The 25,265-nt window shown below is 40.9% G+C and overlaps 1 protein-coding gene across 3 annotated transcripts in view; it reads right to left on the minus strand.

Moving 5' to 3' along the window:
- Ubr1 (ubiquitin protein ligase E3 component n-recognin 1) overlaps window positions 1-25,265 on the minus strand; it is a 121,706-nt gene that overhangs the window by 3,577 nt on the left and 92,864 nt on the right. For 2 of the 3 annotated variants that reach the window (XM_052183354.1, XM_052183353.1), the window contains exons 37-46: window positions 24,994-25,090; window positions 18,740-18,807; window positions 17,564-17,714; window positions 13,525-13,624; window positions 12,252-12,385; window positions 10,049-10,157; window positions 7,872-7,928; window positions 5,324-5,401; window positions 2,194-2,364; window positions 430-531 (exon numbers count right to left, since the gene is read on the minus strand). In XM_052183354.1, the coding sequence (XP_052039314.1) occupies window positions 430-531; window positions 2,194-2,364; window positions 5,324-5,401; window positions 7,872-7,928; window positions 10,049-10,157; window positions 12,252-12,385; window positions 13,525-13,624; window positions 17,564-17,714; window positions 18,740-18,807; window positions 24,994-25,090 (1,067 nt within the window). The remainder of the gene's footprint in view (window positions 1-429; window positions 532-2,193; window positions 2,365-5,323; window positions 5,402-7,871; window positions 7,929-10,048; window positions 10,158-12,251; window positions 12,386-13,524; window positions 13,625-17,563; window positions 17,715-18,739; window positions 18,808-24,993; window positions 25,091-25,265) is intronic. The other variant, XM_052183355.1, reaches the window with a different exon arrangement.

Genomic DNA, 25,265 nt, shown 5'->3' on the forward strand with positions numbered 1-25,265 from the left:
AATAGATTCCAAGCCCTATCTAGTAAATTTAATCATTTTGGATGATATTTTAAAAGTATAATAAAGTTTGGGAGACAACTCTGTCAGTAAAGTGCCTGGCACTTGAGGACCTGAGTTCAAGGCCCCTAGCCTACATAGAAAGCAGAGTGTAATAACATGTGGTACTAACCAGTCACCCACCCTCCTAGGATCAGTGAGCCTAACTATCTCACCAGGGCCAGGCAGGCTGGAGAGAGGGCTCAGTGGTTAAGATACTCACTACTGTTGCAGAAGGCAGAGGTCCAGTTCCCAGCACCCAAATGGCAACTTACAACCATCAGTAACTCTATTTCTAGATTTGCATGTTTAAAGAACTGTTAATATACTCATACAATAAAGCAAATAAAATATAAGACAACTGATTAAACTTTCCATTAAAGAAAATCTTACTTTAGCCCCGGGTCTGTTTCTCCATATTCATCCAAGTAAGGGGCTGGGTAGGCACAGCCTCTGGCTTTTCCTTCTACCAGAACCACTCTGCATTCTCTGATTCTGAAAAATAAAACCAATGTCAGGAAGCACTGTTATTACATATATGAAGATGATAGACATAGAATCAAAAAGACGAGACAAGACATGGCCAGTAAGCATTTAAAAAAATCAATAAAAAGGCAATATAGCTGTGGATGAATACACTAAACTGTGGGGGGTTTTTGTTTTGTTTGTTTCTGAAGAAAGGCCTCTTTGTGTAGCCCTGGCTGTCCAGCAACTTGCTCTGTAGACCACGCTGTCCTTGAACTCATCTATCAGCCTCTGTGTCATCCCCCCCACCCCCAAGCTGGGATTAAAAGGCATGCACCACCACTGCCCAGCAGTAAACTGTTTTGTCTGAGTAGAAGGAATAAACACTGCTGTTTTTCTTGATGCAATAGAAAAGGATCCATGGATCTAGAGAAATGGGAAACCAGCAATTCTGGCTGGATATGCTGAAAGGGAGACTGTCCTGTGAGCCATAGGACCCTAGAGAAATGTGGCTAGGGCTATCTCTACCTTTTCTTAACTTGCTACTTAGGCAGAAGGGGGCTTCAAGGAAGGACACGGAATCTTCCAGTCTAGAACTGTCAACCAAGGAAGTGTTCAAGGCTTTCCTAGTTCAAGCCAGCCTCCAATAGTACTTTGAGGGCACTTGAGATACTTATTGCAGAGAAATGGTTAAGGACCTCAATGAGAAATCATAAGACAAATTATAAATATACAGTCAGGAGAGGCAGACTTATTCCTGTGGCTTCTCTAGAAGCAAACAAGTATTTCAAATATTACACAGTATTTAAGTTTGACTTCTATACTGTTGTTTCCTCTTGTTTCAAAGGTTGCCTTTAAGCAATGATAATATATCTTACAGTTTATATTATAGTTTATATAGACAAAAATTGAATTTTGCAGGAAAAATGGACAAAAAAAGCACAGAAATCAATGTTAAATTTTATTTCTCATGCAAGCTCTCTTCTTTCATAAACATTTATCACTATTGTTCTAAGTAGTGAATCTTTTGTTTAAAGAAGGAAATAAAAACATCTAAAAGACAAACTTAGGCCAGAAGGCACTTGGGAGGCAAAATCTCTGAGAGTTCAAGGCCAGCCTGGTCTATATAGAGAGAACCTGTCTCAAAAATAAATCGCTGGGTATGGTCCATGCCTTTATGGTAGAAGTAGAAGATATCTGTAAGTTCCAAGCTAGCCTGGGCTACAAAACAAGTTCTAGACAACCAGAGCTACACAGAGAAATCCTGTCCTGAAAAACCTAAGTAAATAAGTAAATACATACACAAATAAGCTAGTCTAAAGTTAATAATTTACACATACTTTATAAGCATAAGTTTTAAGATTTCAAGCTTTTCTTTTTCTTTTTTTTTTTTTTTTTTTTTTGAGACAGGGTTTCTCTGTGTAGCCCTGGCTGTCCTGGAACTCACTCTGTAGACCAGGCTGGCCTCAAACTCAGAAATCCGCCTCCCTCTGCCTCCAGAGTGCTAGCCAACTTTCCTTTTAAATATTACATAGTACTGGAATCACTGATATAAAGTCTATATCACATAATGAAGGAAATGTAAGCAGAATCTTTTTTTTTTTTTAAGAACTACTTATTCTACTGGCATGGTCACTGGATACACGGTTTCAACTAAGACCCTTGGTATGGTCCAAATGACTCCATACTCACTTCAGGAAAATGCAGACTCCAGCACCACAATGAAGTGCATGAAAAACGCATGCTCCAACCTCTTCCCCATTCACTATTTCTTGGCAACAGATGTTCTGAGAACACAGGATGGCCCCACAGAAAAGACAGAGGACAGGATGCTTTCGCTCATCATCTGCAGACCGTGGACACCTCAATAGGGGAAGACACATTCAGTGTGTTGGAAAAACAAGAACCAGATCATGTGTCTATTTAGTAATAAAGCATGTTTCCATCACTCTCCCTACTCAGCAAAGAAAGCTACTAAAAGACAAAGGACATTTAATTAGATGATTGCTCATTTCTTTTACTTGAAGGGGATATTAAAAAAAAATTGATTAAGGGGCTAAGGAGATGGCCCATTGGTTAAGAGAGCTTTCTGCTCTTTCAGAAAAATATGAGTTCATTCTAGCATCTCTCACCTGCCTGTAACTACAACTCTAAAGGTTAGCTCCACTTAAAGGAGGCCTATGCCACCCGGAGACTTGTTCCAGGTGACCGGTCAGCACAACTTCCTGAACCAGGCTCATCTGTGCTGCCCACTGCTCAGCTCAACCAAGTGATGAGCCTGGTGTTTCCAGCTTGAGTCACCCTATGCCTGGGAACCTCCTAGGCCAGACCTGTACTACTCTTCACCTTGGTGAGAGAAGTTTCCTACTGTAGTGGGCAGTTCTTAATATACAGAACTGCTCAACATGGCAGTAATTATCCACTGAGCTGGCCCAGTCACAGATGGAGCCTGCCTATCTACCTTCCCCACAGATGGAGCCTGCCTATCTACCTTCCCCACGCGCTATGGGTGCTGCCTCCTGATCCCAGCATGGCTGCGCTGTCCATAAATGCATAGCAGCTGTCACTACCTGCAGTTAAAAATCCCAGTGTGGGGCTTGGGTCAGCACAGTGGTTAAACACACTTATTACGCTTGAAGAGAAGCCACAGGTTCAATTCCTAGCACCCACATGTGGCTCACAACCATCTGTAATTCCAGTTCCAGGAATCCAATGCATTCTTTAGGTATCCATGGGCTTTAGGCATGTACATGGTGAACATACATACATGCAGGCAAAACACTCATATGCATAAAAAAAATCTAGCACAGAATAAGGAGGGGCTACTCAGCCCCCAGCTGAGAAGCTATTGGAAGCTGATGTCTGTTGGGGGTGAGGAGTCACTTTTCTTGGTGGTGGTGGTATGGAGCCACTAGTAAGTTGCCTGTCCCCTACATCCACACCCATATGGGCAGCACTAATAAGACTCTGTGAGCTTAAGAAAAAAGAAGAGTGTCAACTTTTGAGGGAGGTGTGTTTGCAGAGACCTGACAGAATTGGAGGAAGGTAAAGTGGAGAATGGATATGATCAAAACATACTATATACATGCATGACATTTTCAAAGAATAAGTTGCAGGATGTAGTGATTAATATGTTAAAAAAATGTTGACTGAGCATGTTGATGATCAGCTTAATGACAAGGCTTACTAAGCTCCAGCACCACAAAATAAAACAAAAAAACCCATACCTCTAATTAAACCATAGTAAGGAATTTTATTATTAAATATACAGTCTAGTGAAAAGTCTCATATTTATACTGAGATTCATTTATAGAATCCAGCCTTCACCTGATGTGAGCAACTACCAGCTGCTGCTATAATGGTTTAGTCAAGTGTTTTTTACAATGTTGGAGAACTATGGTTTTGGTAGTGTGCAATTGCTTTAAAACTGCATTATACAGTAAGAATTTACCCACAATTGCTATGGCCGTTTTTCAAGGTAGAAGCAAGAGTCTATAGCCCGGGCTGAACTCAAACTTGCTGAATGCTGGCATTGAAGGTGTGCACTGGCACAGTCAGCTTACTGTTGGCATTCACTGTAGCTGGCTATCACCTGACTCCTTATTCCCTAACTGAGCACAAGAAGACATGGAGATGCAGCTCATACTTCCAATGTAGCTTATTTAAACCCAGAGAGACAACAGGGATCCTATCCTCCAATACCTGGGATTTTACAGAGAGATTTATGTGGTGGTTCACATAGGGGCTGGTGAGGATGTGACAATATAATGTCCCATACATTGCTGGTGAGATTGTTAAATGACACAGTGGGTTGACACTAAAAAAAGTCAAACATATGACCTAGCAAATGACCTAGGTATACATCCAAAGGAAATGAAAATTGTACATTTATCTGGCAGCTTGTACATGAATGTTTATAATAACATTATTCATAATAGTTAAAAGAAGAAACAACCTCATCATAAATATAAATACCCATCTATGGAAGAAACATAGACAACTATGGTCTATACACATAATAAAAAATATTAACCAAAACAGGAACAAACTTGATACAGCTACAACTTGGATGAACCATAAAAACATACTGAGTGAAAGAAGACACAGACTTTTTCTACAATGATACATCCACACAGCTAAATTCAGAGACAGAAAACAGATCATCAGTGATGAAATAAAAGACCAGGGGCATGTAAAGGAATCAGTGTTACAAATCCTTTGTAGTGGTGGGAGTTTGGACAGGAGGCAGTAAGTAGTACAAACTGCAGTAGCTCTGCAGCACTGTCAACGATGAATGACAGAATCGTGTACTGTAGCATGGCCTGAGAAAGCCTAGTACAGTGGGTACACAGCAGTCTCTCCTCTTTTTAAAAAGGTTTTATTTATGTTTGTGAGTACACTGTTGCTGTCTTCAGACATAATAGAAGAGGGTATCAGACCCCATTACAGATGGTTGTGAGCCACCATGTGGATGCTGGGAATTGAACTAAGGACCTCTGGAAGAGCAGTCAGTGCTCTTAACTGTTGAACCATCTCTCTAGTTCCCAGTAGTCAGTTCTTAAGCAAGCCATACCCAAAAATCTCTGAGGCTGCTTCCTTACCAGCTGACCTCTCACTAGCTCCTCATTGGCCACTTTTTCACAATAAGTTCATTGGTTGTAGGGTTGGCCAAATGCAAGTTCAGGAAAGTCATTGTAGTCTCAGTCTCTCTCTCTTTCTCTGTCTGTCTCTGTCTGTCTCTGTCTCTTTCTCTGTCTCTCTCTCTCTCTCTCTCTCTCTCTCTCTCTGACTCTGACACACACGCACACACACACCTTCTTACCTAAAGTGAGAAGCTTGATTTAGAAGACAGCTGTAGTCATCAGGAAGCTCTATCAAACTATTTCTTTTTCTAGGGTACCTAGAAGCATAGTTTAAAAGGCAGTTTTATATATGAGTAAGAGGATTACAACTGAAGGAGGATTCAGGGCATGCGATATTTATCTATAAACTAAGGTTGAATATATTACAACCATGGGCATATCATCAATTTAATGTTTTCAGGAAAAATAAAGAAGAGACATAGTAAATGATCTCTGTTAAGACTCAACAGTTTAAGAGATGTTAAGTAAAAGTATGAAGGAGCTGGGCACAATTGTGTACACCTTTAATCCTAGCATCAAGAGGCAGAGGCAGGCAGATCTGAATTCAAGGCCAGCCTGGTTTACATAGTGACTGTGTTTGTGCATATGTGTACATGTATCAAGGAAACTCTTGAAGACTATATAGGATACTAAAGTGAAACAGAATATGTTTAGCACTTGATACTTCATGGCAAATGTTAGCATCCATTTCCTTCAAGAGAGATTTTAGCCTAAGGAAGGTCTTCCTAAGGAAGGAAGATAACAGGAGACTCTCCCTAGAGGAAAATCAATTTATATTTTATAATTAAAATATTTTAAGAATATTATTCATTTTATGTATATGGGTTTGCCTACATGTATGTCTGTGCACCATGTGTGTGCCTGCTGCTCAACTTGGTCAGAAGACAGCATTTGATCCCTTGAAACTAGAGTTGTTTCAGGGTTTCAGCTCACAACTAGGTTGTGAGCTGCCATGTAAGTGCTGGAAATTGAACCCAGGTCCTCTGGAAGAATAGTATTCTTAACTTTAAAGTCATCTCTAAATCTTTCACTTTATAATTCTTGATTCAGCTAAAAATAATCTTCTCTAAAAATAAACCTGCTTCATTAGGAATTATCTCATTAGGCATGATGACACATGTTTATAATTCCAGCAGATGGGAAACTGAAGCAAGAGGATTTTTAGTTTGAGGTCAACTTGGGCTACATGCTATGTGACAGTTCTAGGCTAGCTGGAATTACATGGTAAGACATAGTCTCAAAAACACCAAACAAACAAACGAAGAATATTTTCCTCTTTAAGATTCCTTTTTCTTTCAATTTTCTAAAGATAGGTCCCATTCTGTAACTTGGGTTGGTTTCAAATTCAATGTGTAGCCCAGGTTGGTCTAAAAAAAACAGCAATCCTCCTATCTCAGTCTCCTAAGTATTGGGACTACAGGCATAAGCCATTATACCTACTTTCCTCTTTACAGTTCTTTAAAACATTAATGGTATATTCTATATATTATTATATTTTGTGCTATAATGTTTTATATATAGCATAATAAATCATATAAATATATATAAAGTATACATATGTATATAAAGTTTTATGTACATAACTAAGATTGCCAGTTGCTCATAACTGAAGATAGTACATATATATATATATATATATATATATATATATATATATATATATACACACACACACATATATGTGTGTGTGTGTGTGTGTGTGTTTTATCTCCTTTAAATTTCTCATATTATTTCAGTTCCATGCTGTGGAAAGATATGCTGGGTTGTAGGGAATACAGCTTATACATATTTACTGTAGCTGAAATGAGTTCAAGGGCTGAAGAGACACGAGAAGAAGGCAAATGTATGTTATCTCACAACCTTCACTTCATCCAAAGAAAAATGTTACTAGGTATCAACTCTTGTATCAGTTTATTAAAGCAATTCAATTCACATAAAAATTATATAATACACATAATGTAATATCAGCCAGGTCACAGGTAAACATGACTTTCTCTCATATGCTGTTTAGGGATTTAGGAGGTTGGCAGATATATGTAGACACATTCACATGTTCGAGAAGACAGGCTTCAGGGAAAGGTAGCATTTGGACATGTACTTGGAAAATGTAGACTCTGACAGACCCACAACTCAAGAGGAGAGGGCTGAGACAGCTTCCTGCTAGTCTGTAAACATCTCATTTCCTTACAAAGCCCAGTCTGGTCTGCAACTCATAAACCCCATGCCTCAGTCTCTTGAGTTCTTGGATCACAGGTATGTGCTATCATGCACAGCCTAAAAAAAAAGTTTGTCTTTTTTTTTTTTTTGAGGTATGCATGGGGTCTAGTTTCTAAGCATATACACAAGAAGGGGAGAAGATTAGTTAGATCTATTTATATTGTTATTCTCAAAGGGTGGGGGAACTAGCTTGTATGAACAGTGTAAACCATCACCTCTTGGCTTTAGTAAACTAGCAAGTTCCTTTGCTGTCTGACAGGCAGGTACCAAATTTAAGGATGATTCCTCCAGTGGAGCTGGTGATTTCTGACAATTTAAGAAGGAAGGGATAACCATTCTGAGAAAACAAAAATCAGTGCAGGAAGAACATGCTGTCTGGTAAAGGCCAGCAGATATACAGGAAACAGTGAACTGAGAATGAGGGGCCAGGCCAGAGCTAAGGCAAACCAACCAAGCATCTTGGAAACACAGTTCTGGATATATCAAAAACACTTAAACCGTGAAACCAACCTGACCACAGCACTTTTCTGCTTCAAAGAGTTGAGTAAGGCAGGATCTCCACACCACCTGTAGGTAAAGCCACGAGAACAGGAGGCTAGTCACAGGCGAGTCACAGCAGTGTGCATTAGCTGCTTTCTCTGATCCTCTCTGTGTATTTACCCCCTTTCTCTCCTTTCCTACTCTCCCAACCCCTTCTAAATCCTTTTTAAAAGGTTTGGTCAATTAGTCTTTAGAACAGAAACCATCTACCAATTTAAAGTAGATAGGGGGCTCTGCATATAGTGTGGTGTGGTGTACTTGCCTACTCCAAGGCTCTGCATTCAACCCTCAGACAGAGAAGAGGAGGGAGGAGGAATGACAGCAGGGCTGAGAAGGCCCTTGAGACAAAAGGCCTTAAAAAGAAAAAAGCCTTAACTAATTGCCCTAGTGTAGGTCAGAGGAGTGGGAGGAAAGGCAGCATCACTGTTGCCGTGGGTCGAGTCACCAGTGGGTGATAGGATTGTAGCAGGCTTTTCTGGTGTTAGCAGAGCCACAGAAGGGCTACAGTCACTATTGAAAAGATGTCCTAGGAGGCAGAAAGAGGTGGCTGGGACTCTTGCATCCTTATCCTCCCTTGCTTCCAGTACCTTGCTTGGGCCTCCCACTGGCTACACTGATGCTAAATCTAGCTGACAAAGAACACTGAGATGTGTCCTGCAGAGCAGACTTGAGGCAAGTAGGGCCAGGAAGAGCACAAATGGCAGGGACTTCCTTGATGCTTAAACTAAGACAGCACGTCTAAGACTCAGCTACTCCATATTCAGCCACACTATAAATTAAGTTTGTGTGATTGTAATAAAACAAGTGACCGTAATTCCTAAAAACAATTCATTTTTGATTGTATGAGAGATTACAATGCCCACGAGAACTTAGGAAGCAAAGCAGAAAGCTGACAGAGAGCCTAGGGGATGAGACCAACTAGGAGATGACTAACACTCGCCCAGGTCTGCCCTGGCCATGAAAAGGAAAAGGGAACTAAGGAGGACAGACAAACTCATGGGAGGGCAAGTGAGCGAGCTTTCAGAGTACCAGGGTGAAGCTGATGGTAAGAATAGCAGGACAGAGACTAGGGAGAGGGCACTGGAGGCAGTGAGCAAACAAGAGGTCAGGTCAGGTGCAGCAGAGTCTTTCTAAAAGGGAGGCACATGCCTCTCTAGGTCATTTCGGGGCTAGTCTGCTCTGTCTACCACATTTTCCACAGTTTCACATACAGTTCCAGATTTCATTCTCTTTAGCCTTTTACATAAGGTCTCATGTGCTGCGAACTAGATTCAAATGTGCTGCATAATCAAGGGATGACCTTGAATGTCTAACCTCTAGCCTCTACCTACAGAGTTCTGGAATTTTAGGCACATGTGCCATTGTGACTGGTTTATAAGGTGCCAGGGCTGAACAGAGGACTTAGTGCAGGCTAGGCCAGGACGACACACAGCGAGCAGTACTACAAGCCCCTGTATGAGCTTGTTAGATTTCTTTCTTTCTCTTTTTGAGATGGGGTCTTACTCTGTAGTCTTGGATGGACAGATTTCTGCCTTCAGAGTTATGCCTTCCTCTGCCTCCCAAGTGCAACATGATCAGTCTTTTGATTCTTAATTATGATTCTATTTATGAGAATTTTCCTCTACCCACCAAATTTTAAGATCAGAATAATAACTGTACAACAACCAAATAAAGTGACTGGAGGGAAGCAGTGAAGGGGCGACTCCCATCTCCTCAGAGGCTGCTCTCAGCCCCGCTCCTTAAGTGTGGGACTGAGAATCTGGACGCTCCTGCCTCTTCAGCCAATGCTAACCTACTGAGAAGTTTAGAAAATAACTGTAACTTAAAAAAATTTTCAAATTAAGAGAAAGGCATCAACTGCAGTTCCCATTTGTCATTCCAGCATTTAGAAGGCAGATGCAAGAGAAGCAGGAGTTCAAGGCCATCCACAGTTGCATAGTGAGTCTCAGACCAATCTGGACTACTTTAGCCCTTGTCTTAAAAAAACATAAAAACAAATGTTTCAAATTGATCCTTGGAGGAGTCTCAAAATGAACAGAGTTTGGGGTCAACAGCAAAATCCTGTATCAAAACCAATCAAAAATTAAAATAAACATAAAAAATTCAAAGTAGATAAAAGCCATCAACCACATTTACCCCCATAGTACCTCTGTAGTAAGGGCCTTATGGTATCCCAATACTCCTGGAAAAGCAGGAACAGATTTGTGGGTAAAGACAGATAGCTACAGAGTGCACTGTATTCTCCTTCAGCAGAATCTGTAAGAAATATAAGATATATTTACTAACACACAATTCTGATCTACAGTGTTGAGGAGCTCCTTCACTGTTTACACTCGTTTCTGTCTGCTCCATCGCGGCTCTTCTGTAACACAGATCTGAGTCACCCTGGTCAGATGGCGGCTATGACTAACCACTATACTTAGTATATAATACAAAGTCTCTTCTGGGGGTAGTATGTGAAGACAGGTGGTGTTTTGCTGATGATAGAACCCAAGGACTGGACTGGTGATGTGCTCTACTGAGTTAGACCCTAGCTCACAAAGCCTTTATTGTGGCATAAATGCCCAGAGGAAATGCATACATCTGGCCACCTCCTGGGCCTCCCTGTGCAGTAGGTTTCCAGCTGGAATCCTATCTTCCCTGTTCTCTTACTATGCCAAGCAATACCTCTACATTGAAATGCTCTTCAACTCTCTGTTTGGCTAAGCTCCATATATGCTGCTCTTTGTTTAATTCTCCTGGAGAAAAGTCTTCCTTGTCTACCTATGTCTGAGACCCTGACCCTGCTGTGGTCAACTTGACTTGGCAGGACTCATCACCATTTGGTACTGAATCATGCATATTTAAGCCTCTTTATATTTGCCTGAATCCTAAAAAAGAAAATACTTTATTTTTTTATGACAGCTTTAGATAAGTACATGAACTTTCTGTGTGTGGCAGCACACAGGAATTACTCACAGAGTAACATCCTATTTTATAGGGAACCCCAACCTTGACCACACCTAGCTTATTGAACTGAAGTCAAGATAAAGATGTTAAGAGCTGGTAAAGGTGACCCTGTTTATGTACTCTCAAAGGACAAAATGATCCTCTGGATAATTCTGGTCAATTTTAAAATCAAAGCACTCTTCTGACTCTCACAAAGAGGACATGGTAAGTAAGGAAGCCTTTTCAACTTTTGTCTGGATTTAGAAATAAGTAAAAGAACAAGAAATGATGCTGTTCGTAAATACAGGTTTTTGACATTCGGAAGGCCTTTTTGATTATTATTTTATCCATCAGTATAGCTATGTGTTCAAAATCCAAACTCAAGTATCTAATAAAGTCACCTTCCTGCCTGAACACTTCTTTTCCATAAAGGTAACAAACATCTCTAATTTCCTGTATATAGTCTTCATATAGGTAGTTTATTTTATTTTTGAGGCAAATTCTCACAATATAGCCTTAGGAAACCTGGAACTCCCTATGTAAACGAGGCTGCCTTCAAACTAATAGAAGTGAGCCTGCCTCTGCCTCCTGAGTAGTGGGATTAAATTGTGTGTCACTACATTCAGCTTGGACATATGCATTTTTAAAAAATCGTATGCATGCCTGTGTATATACACACGTACATGTGTGTGCCTGTACTTGTGTATGCTCACAAGCCTTGCTTTCATGTGGAGGCCAGAGGACAATTTGTAGGTATCAAGTTCTTTCTTTCTACTTTGTTAAGCCAGGTCTGTCTTGTTTCTGCTGCTATCCTGGGAACTCCTGAGAGCTGGGCCATAGCCTTCAGGGTGATTCTCCTGTCTCTGCTCCCATTTCTTCATAGAAATGCTAGGATTACAATTGCTTGCCACTGCATCTGGTTTTTAAATTTTTATTTACTTTTTATATTTACTTATTTACTGGGGGAGGGGAAGGGCATGACTCTACTGCAGTGTGCATGTTGTGTGTTTGAAAACAACTTGTAAGAGTTAGTCTGCCCTTCTTCTGTGTGGGTTCCAGGGAGTGAACTTATGCTATCAGGCTTGGCAACAGTACTTAGCTATCATGCCGTCCGTCTATCCGTCCGTCCATCCGTCCTAGTGGGGCGTGGGGATTGACCTCGGGTCCCCATGCTTACACAGCTCGTACTGTACCACTGTCTGCCACACGCCTCTCCCTCCCCTTGCTCTCAGGAACGTTAATACAGCAAGGCTTTAGTATGCACTCAGGAACACCAGAAGGATTGTGGCCTCCCTTTCGATTTTAACTACCCCTTGGGCAGGGCACCTGGGTTCAGCGTGAACACAGATGGAGGGTAGGGCAGAGGTGGTGCCACTGTTCTGTCAGGCTCCATTCACTCTCTAATTTTAATCTTCTACTTACTAGCAAACAGTTCTTCAGGCGGAGTTACTCCAAGTAAATAGTGGAAAAGCAGCGCAGCACAGCGGAGGTAAGGGGTGATGCCGTTCCTCAGGGAGAGCCAAAGGGACCAGCCGGGAGCACTGCGCCCAGTGAGGCTAGGGGCCAAGGGTTCCAGAACAGAACATTTACCAGACTGAAACAGGACTTTAAACATGACCCCAGTTAAAATCGTGTTTGGTTAATGACTTTGTTTCTGAGCATTTTTAAAAAGGTATTCAGTTAGCCAATATTTTTTTATGTATCTATTTTCTAAAGGAAACCTAAACTCTTATCTTTTATTAATCAGGTAGGCGTTTTAACCCCTTTTCTTCTGTCTGACATCAACATTAAAGCCCTATGAGCATTAGGCAAAGATTCGGTCAAGGGCTAAACCCCAGCCTCTCCCAGGGAGACTCTGAAAGTAGATCAGCATTCTTTCTTCCTTAGGTAAGGATGAAAACAAAGCAAAACTAAACAAAAGTCAATTGAACACACCAAAACATTTTAAAGTATCTTGACTCTCACGAGGTTCTCCCTGCAATGTACAGCAAAGCTTGTAAACTTTCATTTTCTTACCATTGTTACTGAGATAAAAAAACAAAACAAAAACCTCTCCACCCTTGCAATGAAATAAGAAGAAAAACTTAGTAGTAAAGTGACTACATTGCCTAAAAAATGAGTGTGTTCCTAGTGTCTACATAAACCCTGACAGTAACTGTGGGTTAATGAGACTATTGCAAAGGTCAAACTTAAATAATTCAAAAGTATGGCTTCCAACTAACAACAGCATGTCAGCATTATCAGTTCTAACACACAAACCACCAAAATACAAAAATGTGTATAGGGAAATAAAAGGGAACATTTTAATTCTCTACTACTCAATTTTCTTATAACATTAAATTGTCTGTATATATTATATATAGTGATTATATAGTATATGCAGATTAAAATGTAAAAGCAAAATTAGTTCCCACATTAATAATTAAAAATATTAAAAGCTTTTAACTATTTACATACATCAAGGTAAATTACTGTAACAAGGCAACTTACTTCTACTTTTATCTAAAACAAACAGTTCAAATCCATGACATTTTACTTCAAGGTAAAAATCAAAGTGAATTTTATTTACTATCCTTAGCTGATTTTAAAGTGAGAATTCAAATGGCTGAAAGGAATACTGCCAAACTTTTGAACAAAGACCTGGACTTACTGATGAGACACCCAGGCCGAGTGGCCAGTGCCTGCTGCTACTCACCCGTCTGTGTGCTGTGAGACTTCCACAAAGAGAGCAGATGCACAGCGAGCCTCCTCACTGTCCTCTTCACCCTCGACAAGCGGGAGCCCTGGAGACAGATCTGCAGGGCAGATTTAAACATTTACTCCCAGCTAGAGAGGTCAAGGGTACCACAAGAAAACTTGCAGAATACTAACCTAGGCCCATAGGGGCTCACTGAGACTCAACCATCAGCCAGAGAGCAGGCATGGGACAGACCTAGGCACCCACATATATGTAACAGACGTGCACCTCAGTCTTCTGTGGGACCCCAAGGAGCAGGAGCAAGAGCAGGGGCAGGGGCAGGAGCAGAAGGAGGAGCAGGAGCAGGAGCAGGGGCAGGGGCAGGGGCAGGGGCAGGGGCAGAAGGAGGAGCAGGAGCAGGAGCAGGGGCAGGAGCAGGGGCAGGAGGAGGAGCAGAAGGAGGAGCAGGAGCAGGAGCAGGGGCAGGGGCAGAAGGAGGAGCAGGAGCAGGAGGAGGAGCAGAAGGAAGAGCAGGGGCAGGGGCAGGGGCAGGGGCAGAAGGAGGAGCAGGAGCAGGGACAGGAGCAGGGGCAGGAGGAGGAGCAGAAGGAGGAGCAGGGGCAGGAGGAGGAGCAGAAGGAGGAGCAGGAGCAGGGGCAGGGGCAGGGGCAGGGGCAGGGGCAGAAGGAGGAGCAGGAGCAGGGGCAGGGGCAGGGCTGTCTCTGACTTTGTCTCCTGCTTTAGATCCCTTCCCCTGACTGGGCTGCCCTGTCTAGCCTCAATAGAAGAACTAGTTCTACTGCAACTTGATAAGCCAAGGTAGGCTGATATTCATGGGAGGCCTCCTTTTCTCTCAGGAGTGTGTGTGTATGTGTGTGTGTGTGTGGGGGGGGGCTGTTGGGAGGAGAGGAGGGAGCTGTGATCTATGTAAAGTAATTAATGGAAAAAAAAAAAGACCTAGCCCCCCCTCACCAAAGATTCTGCTCCCTAACAGGTGTGTTAAATCTCAAATTCATGATTCCAGAACATTCCTCTAACTGCTTTGTCCTTTACATTAAACCCCTCAGCTTCAGGTTTACTATATGGAAATGGAGATAAAAATGGCTACCTTGCAGTTTCCTATGACAGATTGTTATGGCACATTTGAACAGAGTTATTTTGGATTTGGTTTTTTCGAGACAGGGTTTCTCTGTGTAGCCCTGGCTGTCCTGGAACTCACTCTAGTCCAGGCTGGCCTTGAACTCAGAAATCCACCTGCCTCTGCCTCCCAGAGTGCTGGGATTACAGGTGTGCACTACCACTGCCTGGCTGAACAGAGTTATCATTTTCAAATTGCCTATGTATTAATATATTTGAAAGGTCATAAAGTTTCTGTGAGTGATTTGGCATCATATTGCTTTTCGTTTTCCAAATAAAATCTAAAGGCACACTTTACCTTTAAAAGTTGCCAACAGGGTTGGAAGGATAGCTCAGTAGGTAAAGGCACATGCTGACTACCTAATCAATACCCAGAACCTAGACAGGAGAAGGAGAAAACCTAGTCCTGTAAGTCGGCTTGACCTCCACGTGCTCATGATGGCATCCCTGCCACCACAAATAAATAAATGAATACAATAATTGACTCAATTTGGAAACATATTGAGTTTGTATTAATTTTATCCCCCATTCAAGTCAGACAAAAGAGAAGTGTTGCTCAGTGGGCTCAGTGGTAGAATGTGTGCTTCCATGCCCTAAAACCTAGGTTCAATCCTCAACAGCATACATACAAACAAAAAATGCTTTTTAAATTATATTTATGTCTGCATGTGAATCTGCATACATGAATATGCACAGAAGGGGAGGGCAAGGGAGGCAAAGTGAGTTTTACATATAATGAAATGAGTTTAAGCAAACCATTTGAAGAGTTTGACAAATGCATATATGTAATGTAGTTATTGGTTTGTTTGTTTATCAATGAATTGAGCTGGGAAGGAGATAAAGTATCTGTTACTCAAGCATGAAAACCTGTGTTCCGATCCCCCAGCCACATCTAAAAGCTGGGCATGGCTACTGACATAGGTGGAAGAGAAACAAGCAGATCCCAGAACTTACTGGCTACCCAACCCAGCCTAACCAGTGAGCTCCCAGTTCCCTGAGAAACCCTGCCTCAAAACCTAAGACAGCAGGTGATTGAAGACACCTAACATTGGCCTCTGGACTCCAGAGACAGGTACACTCACACAAATGTGAACACAATACATAATACACACATAAATCAATAAACTTAATTGAACTGGAGAAGTTTCAGATTCATAGCAATCAGATTTGGCAATCTTTGTTCTCATATAAGCACTCATTAATGTTTTTGAATTATGACTTGAGTTACATGAGTATGACATTGTCAAGCCATTAATAGCAATGAAGTGCCAGGCAATGGCTCAGTGGGTAAAGTGTTTACTGTACAAGCCTGAGACCCAGAACCCACACAAACACTAGACAGGGCACCTAGCCTCTGGGCTGGTGGCACCACACTCAGGAGGCTGAGACAAGGGATCCCTGGAGCAAGCTGACTGGCTAAACTAAGTGGAATTGGCTAGCTCCAGCTCCAGTGAGAGACTCATGCACACCACTGTTCTGCTCACATTCTCTCCAGCTTTGCCTTCCCCAGAGTGTCCTGGAGTTGGACCCACAAGTATAATTCACAGTGGCTTCTGTCACTTAGTATATACACTTAAATCTCCTCTATGCACTTTCAGGACTGAATAGTTCATTTCTTCCTAGAACCAATAATATTCCACTGCTAGATACACCATACATTATTTATCAATCAAATAATGGCCACCCTGATTACTTCCAAGTTTTCTCGATTATCCTATGGTAAAAGTATACTTTTTGCAGATTTTCTCTGTAAAAATGAAACACATGCATGTAGTACACAGGGTGGTCAGTAGAGGGAGGTGGATCCTCTAGAACTGGAGTTAGAGAGAGACAGTTGTGAACTGACATGTAGGTGCTGAGAATTGAACCTGAGTCCTCTGAAGAGAGGCCAGTGCTGTTAACCACTGATCTGTCTTTCCAGCGGCTTTTAACAGGTTTGTTTTTGTCTCTCACTGGAGCTGGAGCTAGCCAATTCCACTTAGTTTAGCCAGTCAGCTTGCTCCAGGGATCCCTTGTCTCAGCCTCCTGAGTGTGGTGCCACCAGCCCAGAGGCTAGGTGCCCCGTCTAGCGTCTGTGTGGGTTCTGGGTCTCAGGCTTGTACAGTAAACACTTTACCCACTGAGCCATTGCCTGGCACTTCATTGCTATTAATGGCTTGACTCTAAGGTTGCTGTGACAATGTCATACTCATGTAACTCAAGTCATAATTTAAAAACATTAATGAGTGCTTATATGAGAACAAAGATTGCCAGATACTTGATGCTAAGGGAGATAGTTTTAAAATGTGACTGTTCTCTCTAATCAGAAAACACATGTGCAGAAGGAGAAGCTGGGCAAGGAGTGGAACAAGCTACAAATAACTATGACGTAAAGTAACCTAAGGCAGTGCAACAAGGTAAGAAGCATACTATTACTGGAACTGGAAAAAAGGTTCCTGAAAGGCTTGGCAAAAGGCAGAATGTATGTGGGTAGAAATAAGCCTGGAAAGACATTGACAATAAAGAATTTGGAAGACAAGGAGAAAAACAGGTCCGAGAGTAGCTGGAAATTAGACAACTAAGTATCTTGAGCTAATTACCTTTTCACAGTTTATTCTGTCTTTACCTATTTAAGTAACATTTGGTAAGAAATACATGAATAAGTCGGGCGGTGGTTGCGCACACCTGTAATCCTAGCACTCTGGGAGGCAGAGGCAAACCTGGGCTACAAGAGTGAGTTCCAGGACAGCCAGGGCTATACAGAGAAACCCTGTCTTGAAAAACCAAAAAGAAAAAAGAGAAAAAAAAGAAATACATGAAAAACACAAGACATAACATGAGACTTAGAAATACATGATTAATCCAAACATAATTCATTCTGCCAATAAAGCACAGGTAAATATTACTCACAGGTGAGCACAGGTGAAGATGGGAGCCTTACCTGTATCTGTTGTAAGGAGGATCTGAAGCATATGTGCCATGGTGATCAGATGGAAGAGATAAAGGTGGTTATACGAGGAACTGAGTGATGAAGGCTGCAGATCCACGTTGTCATCCCAGTACAAGGATGGGAATGCTAAGACAGCGCCCACCTAGAAAGGGAAATGGACAGCAGCACGGTAACTGAAAAAGGCCATGACAAACTGACTTCCAGATAAATGTAAAGGGCGCCAAATGATGAAGTTTTCTTGATTTTTTTTTTTTAATAACCACCATACTCTTCCTAGTGCTATTCAACAGAATCTTAGATTATAATTATAATGTACCATAAATGGTGAGCAAAGACCATCATTAAATAACCCCTTTGCTGAGTTTACTTATTGTAGGCATAGGTAGTAGTTCTCTGCTGTGTAGGTCTGAAGATTCTGTATTACAAACACTTGGATGTTCTTAAAAATTACTGACACACAGGCCTCATTCCAATCCAACAAAATCAGACTCTGAGGTAAGGTCCAGTTGTTAGGATCTTTTTAAGATTCCCCAGGGGATCCCAAAAGAGAGTCAAGGTGAACAGCTACTGAGAATGGACTTAGATTATAAGGTATGAATGGGGTGGGAGGGGGGATTGGCTAACTTGATATCCATAAAATCCAGGGTTTTCAACCTTACCACTGTTTTCATTAGGCTAGGTTTAAAAGAATAAAATTATTGCAAGGATAGAAAAGTTCTGCATAAAACTCCCAAGAATTGCTACCTATCCACAGGTGTTTGAAGGAAGCTGTTGTGTACTTATAGCCTGGTCGCTATCACTAGATAATTAATGATTATATTAACTTATAGCTTACATAGTAATTCATTGCATAGGATATAAACAAGTTACAAAAAGGGAGTGGGGAGGAGCCATAAGAGAATTAGAAAAAGTTTATTTGTATGTATATTTTCAAATAAAACTAAATACAAGACCAATCATAAATTAAAAAATAAATGTGCTTTCATTTTAAAAATAATTTTGATGACTCAGTGAAATCTGTATTTGGAAAAGAATGGATAAAACATCAAATGTAGCATCTTTAACATCAAAACTTTTATTATTTTGAACAGAAAACATGAATTTAAGTAAGAAAAATTATGAAATTATAAGTTTTGTGACTTCAAAATCATTTTACTGAACACTTACCAGAACATGAAATAGATCTACAGATAGAAGGCATGGTGTATTTTCTGATTGTAGGTTAGGAAGAACAACTAAAACAAAAGTTAATATAATTCAGTCAGTGAAGCAGTGATGTACTTGAATAAAATGAAAACTGGAAGCATTAAATAAAAACACAATGGGGCTAGAGAACAGAGATGAGTGCACCACACTTTTAAGTACGGTTGTCATAACAACAAGGAACCGTAACAGAATAAAAGGTCACTAGAAAGTATTACATGTAGCTTAAGAGTTTGAAGATAAGATTTAGAAGAAAAACCTGAAATAAATTGCTCAAGAAATATTTGCTAGAAACAAGGGTACATGCTCATCACTGTGAGGTTCAGGCCCACTCCCTAGCAGCCCCCACCTCCCGTCTGTGAAATGCTGAGTGACTGACCCACTTTGTGTACTGATAGGTGACTGAAGCCATGCGGAATGCACTTGCCACAGCTATGTCCCTGGTCTCACTGCTGCCCACAAGAACGGCTTTTATGGAAACATTTCCTCTATCACTTTTCTGCCAACATTTCTAAATGTTCTGTAATACATAGTATGTGAGCAGATTTAAGATGGTGAACTGGGAAACCTTGCAATGGAAAGGAGGACATAGAAAACCTTCCTGCATACTGCTCAGTGGTTAAGAGCAATGGTGAGTTTCCCAGAGAACTTGGGTTCAATGCCCAGCACCCATATGTAAGCTTATAAATGTTTATAATTTCACTTCTAGGGGATCTGACACCCTCATACAGACATACATGTAGGCAAACTACCAATACACATTAAGATAGATAGATAGATAGATAGATAGATAGATAGATAGATAGATAGATAGATAAATGGAAACAAAATCCATTTAATGAGAAAAAAAAAGAAAGAAAATCTTCCTATACAGGATTATATGTATTATATTGGGAGTATCGACAGACTGAATGTGATACATTTTTTATGAAAATATCTCTTACTCTCAAAGAAACTGAAACTTTAACTGGACCTAACAACCAACTTAATAATATCCTTTGGGTTCACTTAGGACTTGGCTTAACAACCTGCCTGTTTGTTTAGTCTGCCTTTAAGAGAACAATGTTAACAACCGACCTTACTGGCCTTGGATTTCCCCTGTATTCAGCTTTTACAACCAAAGCTAATGCAATATGTAACTTCCATGACCCTGATCCGGACAGCAATACAATTGTGTAAATATGTGTGTGTTATGGTAATCATTTGAAAACAGCAAACTAGATGAAAGTGACCTTATGCAACAAATAGCCACTATAAATGTTGGAAATGGCATGTTGATATTGCTTGGTAACAATATGTTTGCAGTACCGGGTGCTCTAGGGTCATTTGGAATCATTTGGAGGTAAACATCTCTTGTAAAACTCAGTATTATGAGCTCCCAGGGACTAAACCACCAACTAAAGAGTACACATGGAGGGATCCACGACTCCATCTACATATGTAACAGAGGATGGCCCTTTCAGACATCAATGAGAGGAGAGGCCATTGGTCCTGTGAAGGCTCATTCCCCAGTGTAGGGGAATGCCAGGACAGAAAAATGGGGGCGGGGCGGGGGGGTGTTGGTAAGCAGGAGGAAGAGAGATGGGATAGTAAGGAAGATGGGATAGTAGGGGGTTTTCAGAGGGGTAAACAAGAAAAGGGGATAACATTTGAAACATAAATAAAGCAATATCTAATAAAAACAAAAACAAAAAAAGAACCCTTCAGAGTGGGATCTTCACATCATCTAATTGCCCATTTGCCTGTTTTTTAATGTTTAATAAAAATGAATTATTAATGCACAAAACCCCTCAGTATTACAAGATTAAGTATCCCTTATTCATTCACCATACCATGTTTTCTGTGCTTTCTATTAGGAACAAGACAGAGTAAGAGACAGATACTAGGTAGGCAGAGAAAGGCAAGTCAGAAAACGTAAGTCACAGGCAAATGGAAGACACAGGGAGAGAAATGGAGAATCAAACTTGGGCTCAATTTTGGTTAAATTAATCCCAGGGGAAGTGCTGAATTTCCTTTCTTTGTGTGACAGTGGCACATTTTGGTGCCTCTGAGGATACCATTAAATGGGTTTAATTGACAAATACTACAAAGTGTTATCTTTTAAATTTGATCAGTCTTTAATGAAAACTAGGGAAGAAAAGAACAGGCAAGAAAATGAGATCAAGAAGTTAAGGCAACAGGATTTTCATTTCTTTTTGTGTTTGTTGAGCTGGCTTTGCTATGTAGCAAACTAAAGTCCCAGCTAGTTTGGGAACTAAAAATGTTCCTACTTCATCCTCCTAAGTGCTAGAACTACAGGTATGAGCCATGATGCCTGACTAGAAATAGTTTTGTATATATAAAAGCAAGAAAACCACTTGTATAGTTGTGCTTTTATATGTGTGTATAGGTGTGTGTAGAGGCAATAGGGAGCCAGAGGTGCTGTTCACCCTGTTTTTCTGAAATAGGATGTCTCATCTGGTTTTATGGCTTACCAGTTAGTCTAGGCTTGCAGGCCAGCCAGCAACTTGAATCTACGTGTCTCTGTCTTATTAGTGCTGGTATTAAATTTGCATACCACCATGCCTGGTTTTTATGTATGTGTTGGAGAACAAAATCAGATCCTCATATCTGTTTGGAAAATAATTCTACTAACTGAGCCACCACCCCAGACCCAGTACAGCTATTGTTTTAAAATTTTTAAATTTATTTTGGTGTGTGTGAGCAGACATGTACATGTGTATGCACATGCTGGTAGGTATGCTCACCTGTGTGCAAAGGCAGAAGTCAGAAAAGGATGCATTATCTCTTCTATCAGTCTCTGCCTATTCCTTTGAGACAGTTTCCCTCTCAACTGAGGGCTAACATTTTCTTGGCTTACCCGGACCAGCAAACCCCAATGATTTTCTTGTCTCCACTCGTATCCCATCCTCACCCCCAAAGCTGGGGACACGGTTATTTGTGGCACGCTTGGCTTGTTCCTTGGGTACTGGTGTGTATGCTCCACTCTTCATGACAGCGGAGCAGCCTTAGCCATCGGGCCATCTCTCCAGCTCCAACACAGCTATTACTTTTAAAACCAAGGGAGAGAAGTTTCTCCACAGACTAATTTCTTAACCTCTATTCCAATATTCTAAGTAAGTAGCATAAATATTAAGATCATGATTTTTGGATACAAGACTGAAATAGGTTCTTGTACTGGGAAACTGAAATAGGTTCTTGTATTTGTTACAGGGAAGCAGTTTAACTTCTCTAAGTCTACAGTATTTACAGATTTTTTTTGGGGGGGGGGTTTTGTTTGTTTTTTGTTTTTTGTTTTTTTTTTTTGTTTTTTGGATTTGGTTTTTTCAAGACAGGGTTTCTCTGTGTAGCCCTGGCTATCCTGGAACTCACTCTGTAGACCAGGCTGGCCTCGAACTCAGAAATCCGCTTGTTTCTGCCTCCCAGAGTGCTGGAATTACAGGCGTGCGCCACTACCGCCCGGCTCAATATTTACAGATTGCTACGGAGTTTGTTAACATAGACTCTTAAAAGATTTATACTAGATGTGGCATATAATAACCATGAAGTGTTCTCTTTATGCTCTATCTTAAACTAAAATGATCACAGGGTTGTGCCACTAACGGGCTGAGTATCTGATCTGTGGTGGTTTGAATGTGCTTGGCCCATGGGAAGTGGCAATATTAGGAGGTGTGGCCTTATTGGAGTAGGTGTGGCCTTGTTAGAGGAAGTAAGCCTCTGTGGGGGTGGGCTTTGAGGTCCTATTCTCAAGGTGCAGAAGAAAGCCTCCTCCTGACTGCCTGAAGAGGTCAGTTTCCTTCTGGCTGCTTTTGGATCAAGATGTAGAACTCTCAGCTCCTTCTGCAGCATCATGTCTGCCTGCATGCTGTCATGCTTCCTGTCATGATGGTAACTGGCTGAACATCTGTAAGCCAGCCCTAATTAAATGTTTGCCTTTATAAGAGTCAACTTGGTCATGGCTTCTCTTCACAGAAATGAAACCCTGTCTAAGTCAGTGTCCTTGAAAAATCATTTGCAATTCCTAGGTCTCATTTCTTTGTGCTAAAATATTTTTACTGGGCAGTGGTGGTACATGTCTTTAATCTCAACACTAAGAAGGCAGAAGCAGGGGGATCTCTGTGAGCAGAGTGAGTTCCAGGACAGCCAGGACAGAAAAACCGTATCTCAAAAAGTTAAAAAAAAATTTTTTTTCAGCAGCACTTCTGATAATGCAGTCAGCAGCATATTTATATATCTATCTTATTTTTTTGCCAGGATAACAAACTGCTTTACTGTCAGGACATTTAATCTCTGTCCTGAGATTTGTTCCTTTCAGTGACTGGAATGCTCTCTCCTCATCAATTTTTTTCTTACAGGTAGTTCTAAAACTTTGCTCCCTAGTTAGTATAATATTCATTTTAAAATTTCTTTGGGGAGCTGGAGAGATGGCTCAGCAGTTAAGAGCACTGACTGCTCTTCTAGAGGTCCTGAGTTCAATTCCCAGCAACCACATGGTGGCTCACGACCATCTGTAAAGGGATCTGATGCCCTCTTCTGGTGTGACTGAAGATAGCTGCAGTGTACTCACATACATAAAATAAATAAATCTTTTAAAAATAAAATAAAATAAAATTTATTTGAAGAGTGGAGCATGGCTAGCACAAGCCTGCAATCTTAGTTCTTGGTAACCAACCCATGACAGGAAAATGACAGTAAGTTTGAGTTCCAGGCCAATCAGAGCTACAAAGTGAGACCCTGTCTTAAAAATAAACCCCAACTCCATTAGAGCGACCAGTTAACTTCAGCACGCTTATTCCTCTCATCGTATCGATGCTCATTGCCCTCTTTCCCCCTCTGAGGTGTTGCATGCTGACTCAGCAAGTTACATCGCTGGTTCTTGCCCCTTAATGGTTTACAATCATGGACATGCCTTACTCCTCACTGTTAGTGAGGATGGTAGTTTTCTCAAAGACAGTGATTATTCATTCATTCATTTATGTATGTATATGTACACATCTGTGTGTCACAAATAAAGTCTGTGATTGTGTAACACTTGGAATTCTGAGAACTAGAGGCTCAAGAGACAGAGTCAGCAGTTGGCTGTGGATCATTCATGGAAGTTGGTTGCAATTTGTTAACAGTCATGCTCAAAGAAGAAACAAAACGAAAGGAATTAGAATCAAGGATATCTCCCTCACACCCCCCCCCCCCATCCTTCTTTCTCTCCTATCTAGTGATAGGGATGAAGCCAGGGGATAGAGGATGGGGGTAAAAAAAGAACCCACAAAGTAGCAAAAACTGCTAAAATCAATAATTCAGACAACCGGAATATTAATGAAAAAATATTTTAAAATACGATTTTCTTAAAATTTTCATTAAAGTTCCTCTCAAAATATCTTTAAGTAGAAAAAGTGTCTGTTAGCCAATTAAAAGGCACAAATAAACTAAGTAGTTTATAAAGTCAAAGTCCAATTATCTATGGTTTCCAAGACACTAAAAAACTGAGCCAAAGAATGGAACTAATGTAACTGTGGAAGCTATTAACAGGCTGACCTATCAACACTTATACCAAATAAAGAAGACTCAAAACAACAAATGAGAAAAGAGACAAACAGGGCCACCACATATTAACAAAGGGAACAAATTATCAAGAAGATGTAACAAGTATAAACTGAAGTTTGTTTGTTTGTTTGTTTGTTTGTTTTGGCACATAAAGACAGGGTATCTCTGTTTAACAGCCCTGACTGACTTAGAAATTGCTTTCTAGACCAGGTTGCCCTCAAACACAGAGATCTGCCTGCCTCTGCTTTTTGCCTTTCCGAGCTCTGCCCAGCTCCAAAAGCATAATTTTTGTTTTGTTTTGTTCTGGTTTTTTTTGGGGGGGGGGGTTGGCTTTTAGAGATAGGGTCTCTCTGTGTATCACTGACTGTCCTGGTACTCACTTTGCAAACCAGGCTGAACTCGAACTCACCAAGATTTGCCTGTCTCTGCTATCCAGGTGCTGGGATTAAAGGTTTGTGCTATCACAGACCCAGCCAAAGTACACATTTTAAAATAACATTGCAATCATTAAAGGGTGGTGATGCATCAGCTTATTTGGGCAAGTCTGCAGTAGGCAGTTAGACTCCATCAGTGTTTACAATCCGCACAGTATGTCATCTTCTAGATGGCATATAATGACATAAAAACAGAAGAAAACACAGGTAAATACTTATGTAATAATTAAAAGAAGTGCCTACCTGACAGGAGCCGAACCAGATGTTTCTGTATCAGGACCTGAGGACAAGTAGTCCTCTGTGCAACTGCAAACTGTATTAACGCTTTCAGACCATTATGCTAGATTGTGAGAGAGGTAAGAGACAAGGAAGGATAGGAGATGACAGTTAGGTTAGGATGATAAGTAACCAATCCTAGCCTACTATACACTAACACATTATATACTTTATCAAATACTCACAATATTTTATTTTTTTGAGACAAGGTCTTTCAATGTATTCCTGGCTGCCCTCGA

The sequence above is a fragment of the Apodemus sylvaticus genome, chromosome 5 (genome assembly GCF_947179515.1).
Source record: "Apodemus sylvaticus chromosome 5, mApoSyl1.1, whole genome shotgun sequence".
NCBI classification, from domain to species: Eukaryota; Metazoa; Chordata; class Mammalia; order Rodentia; family Muridae; genus Apodemus; species Apodemus sylvaticus.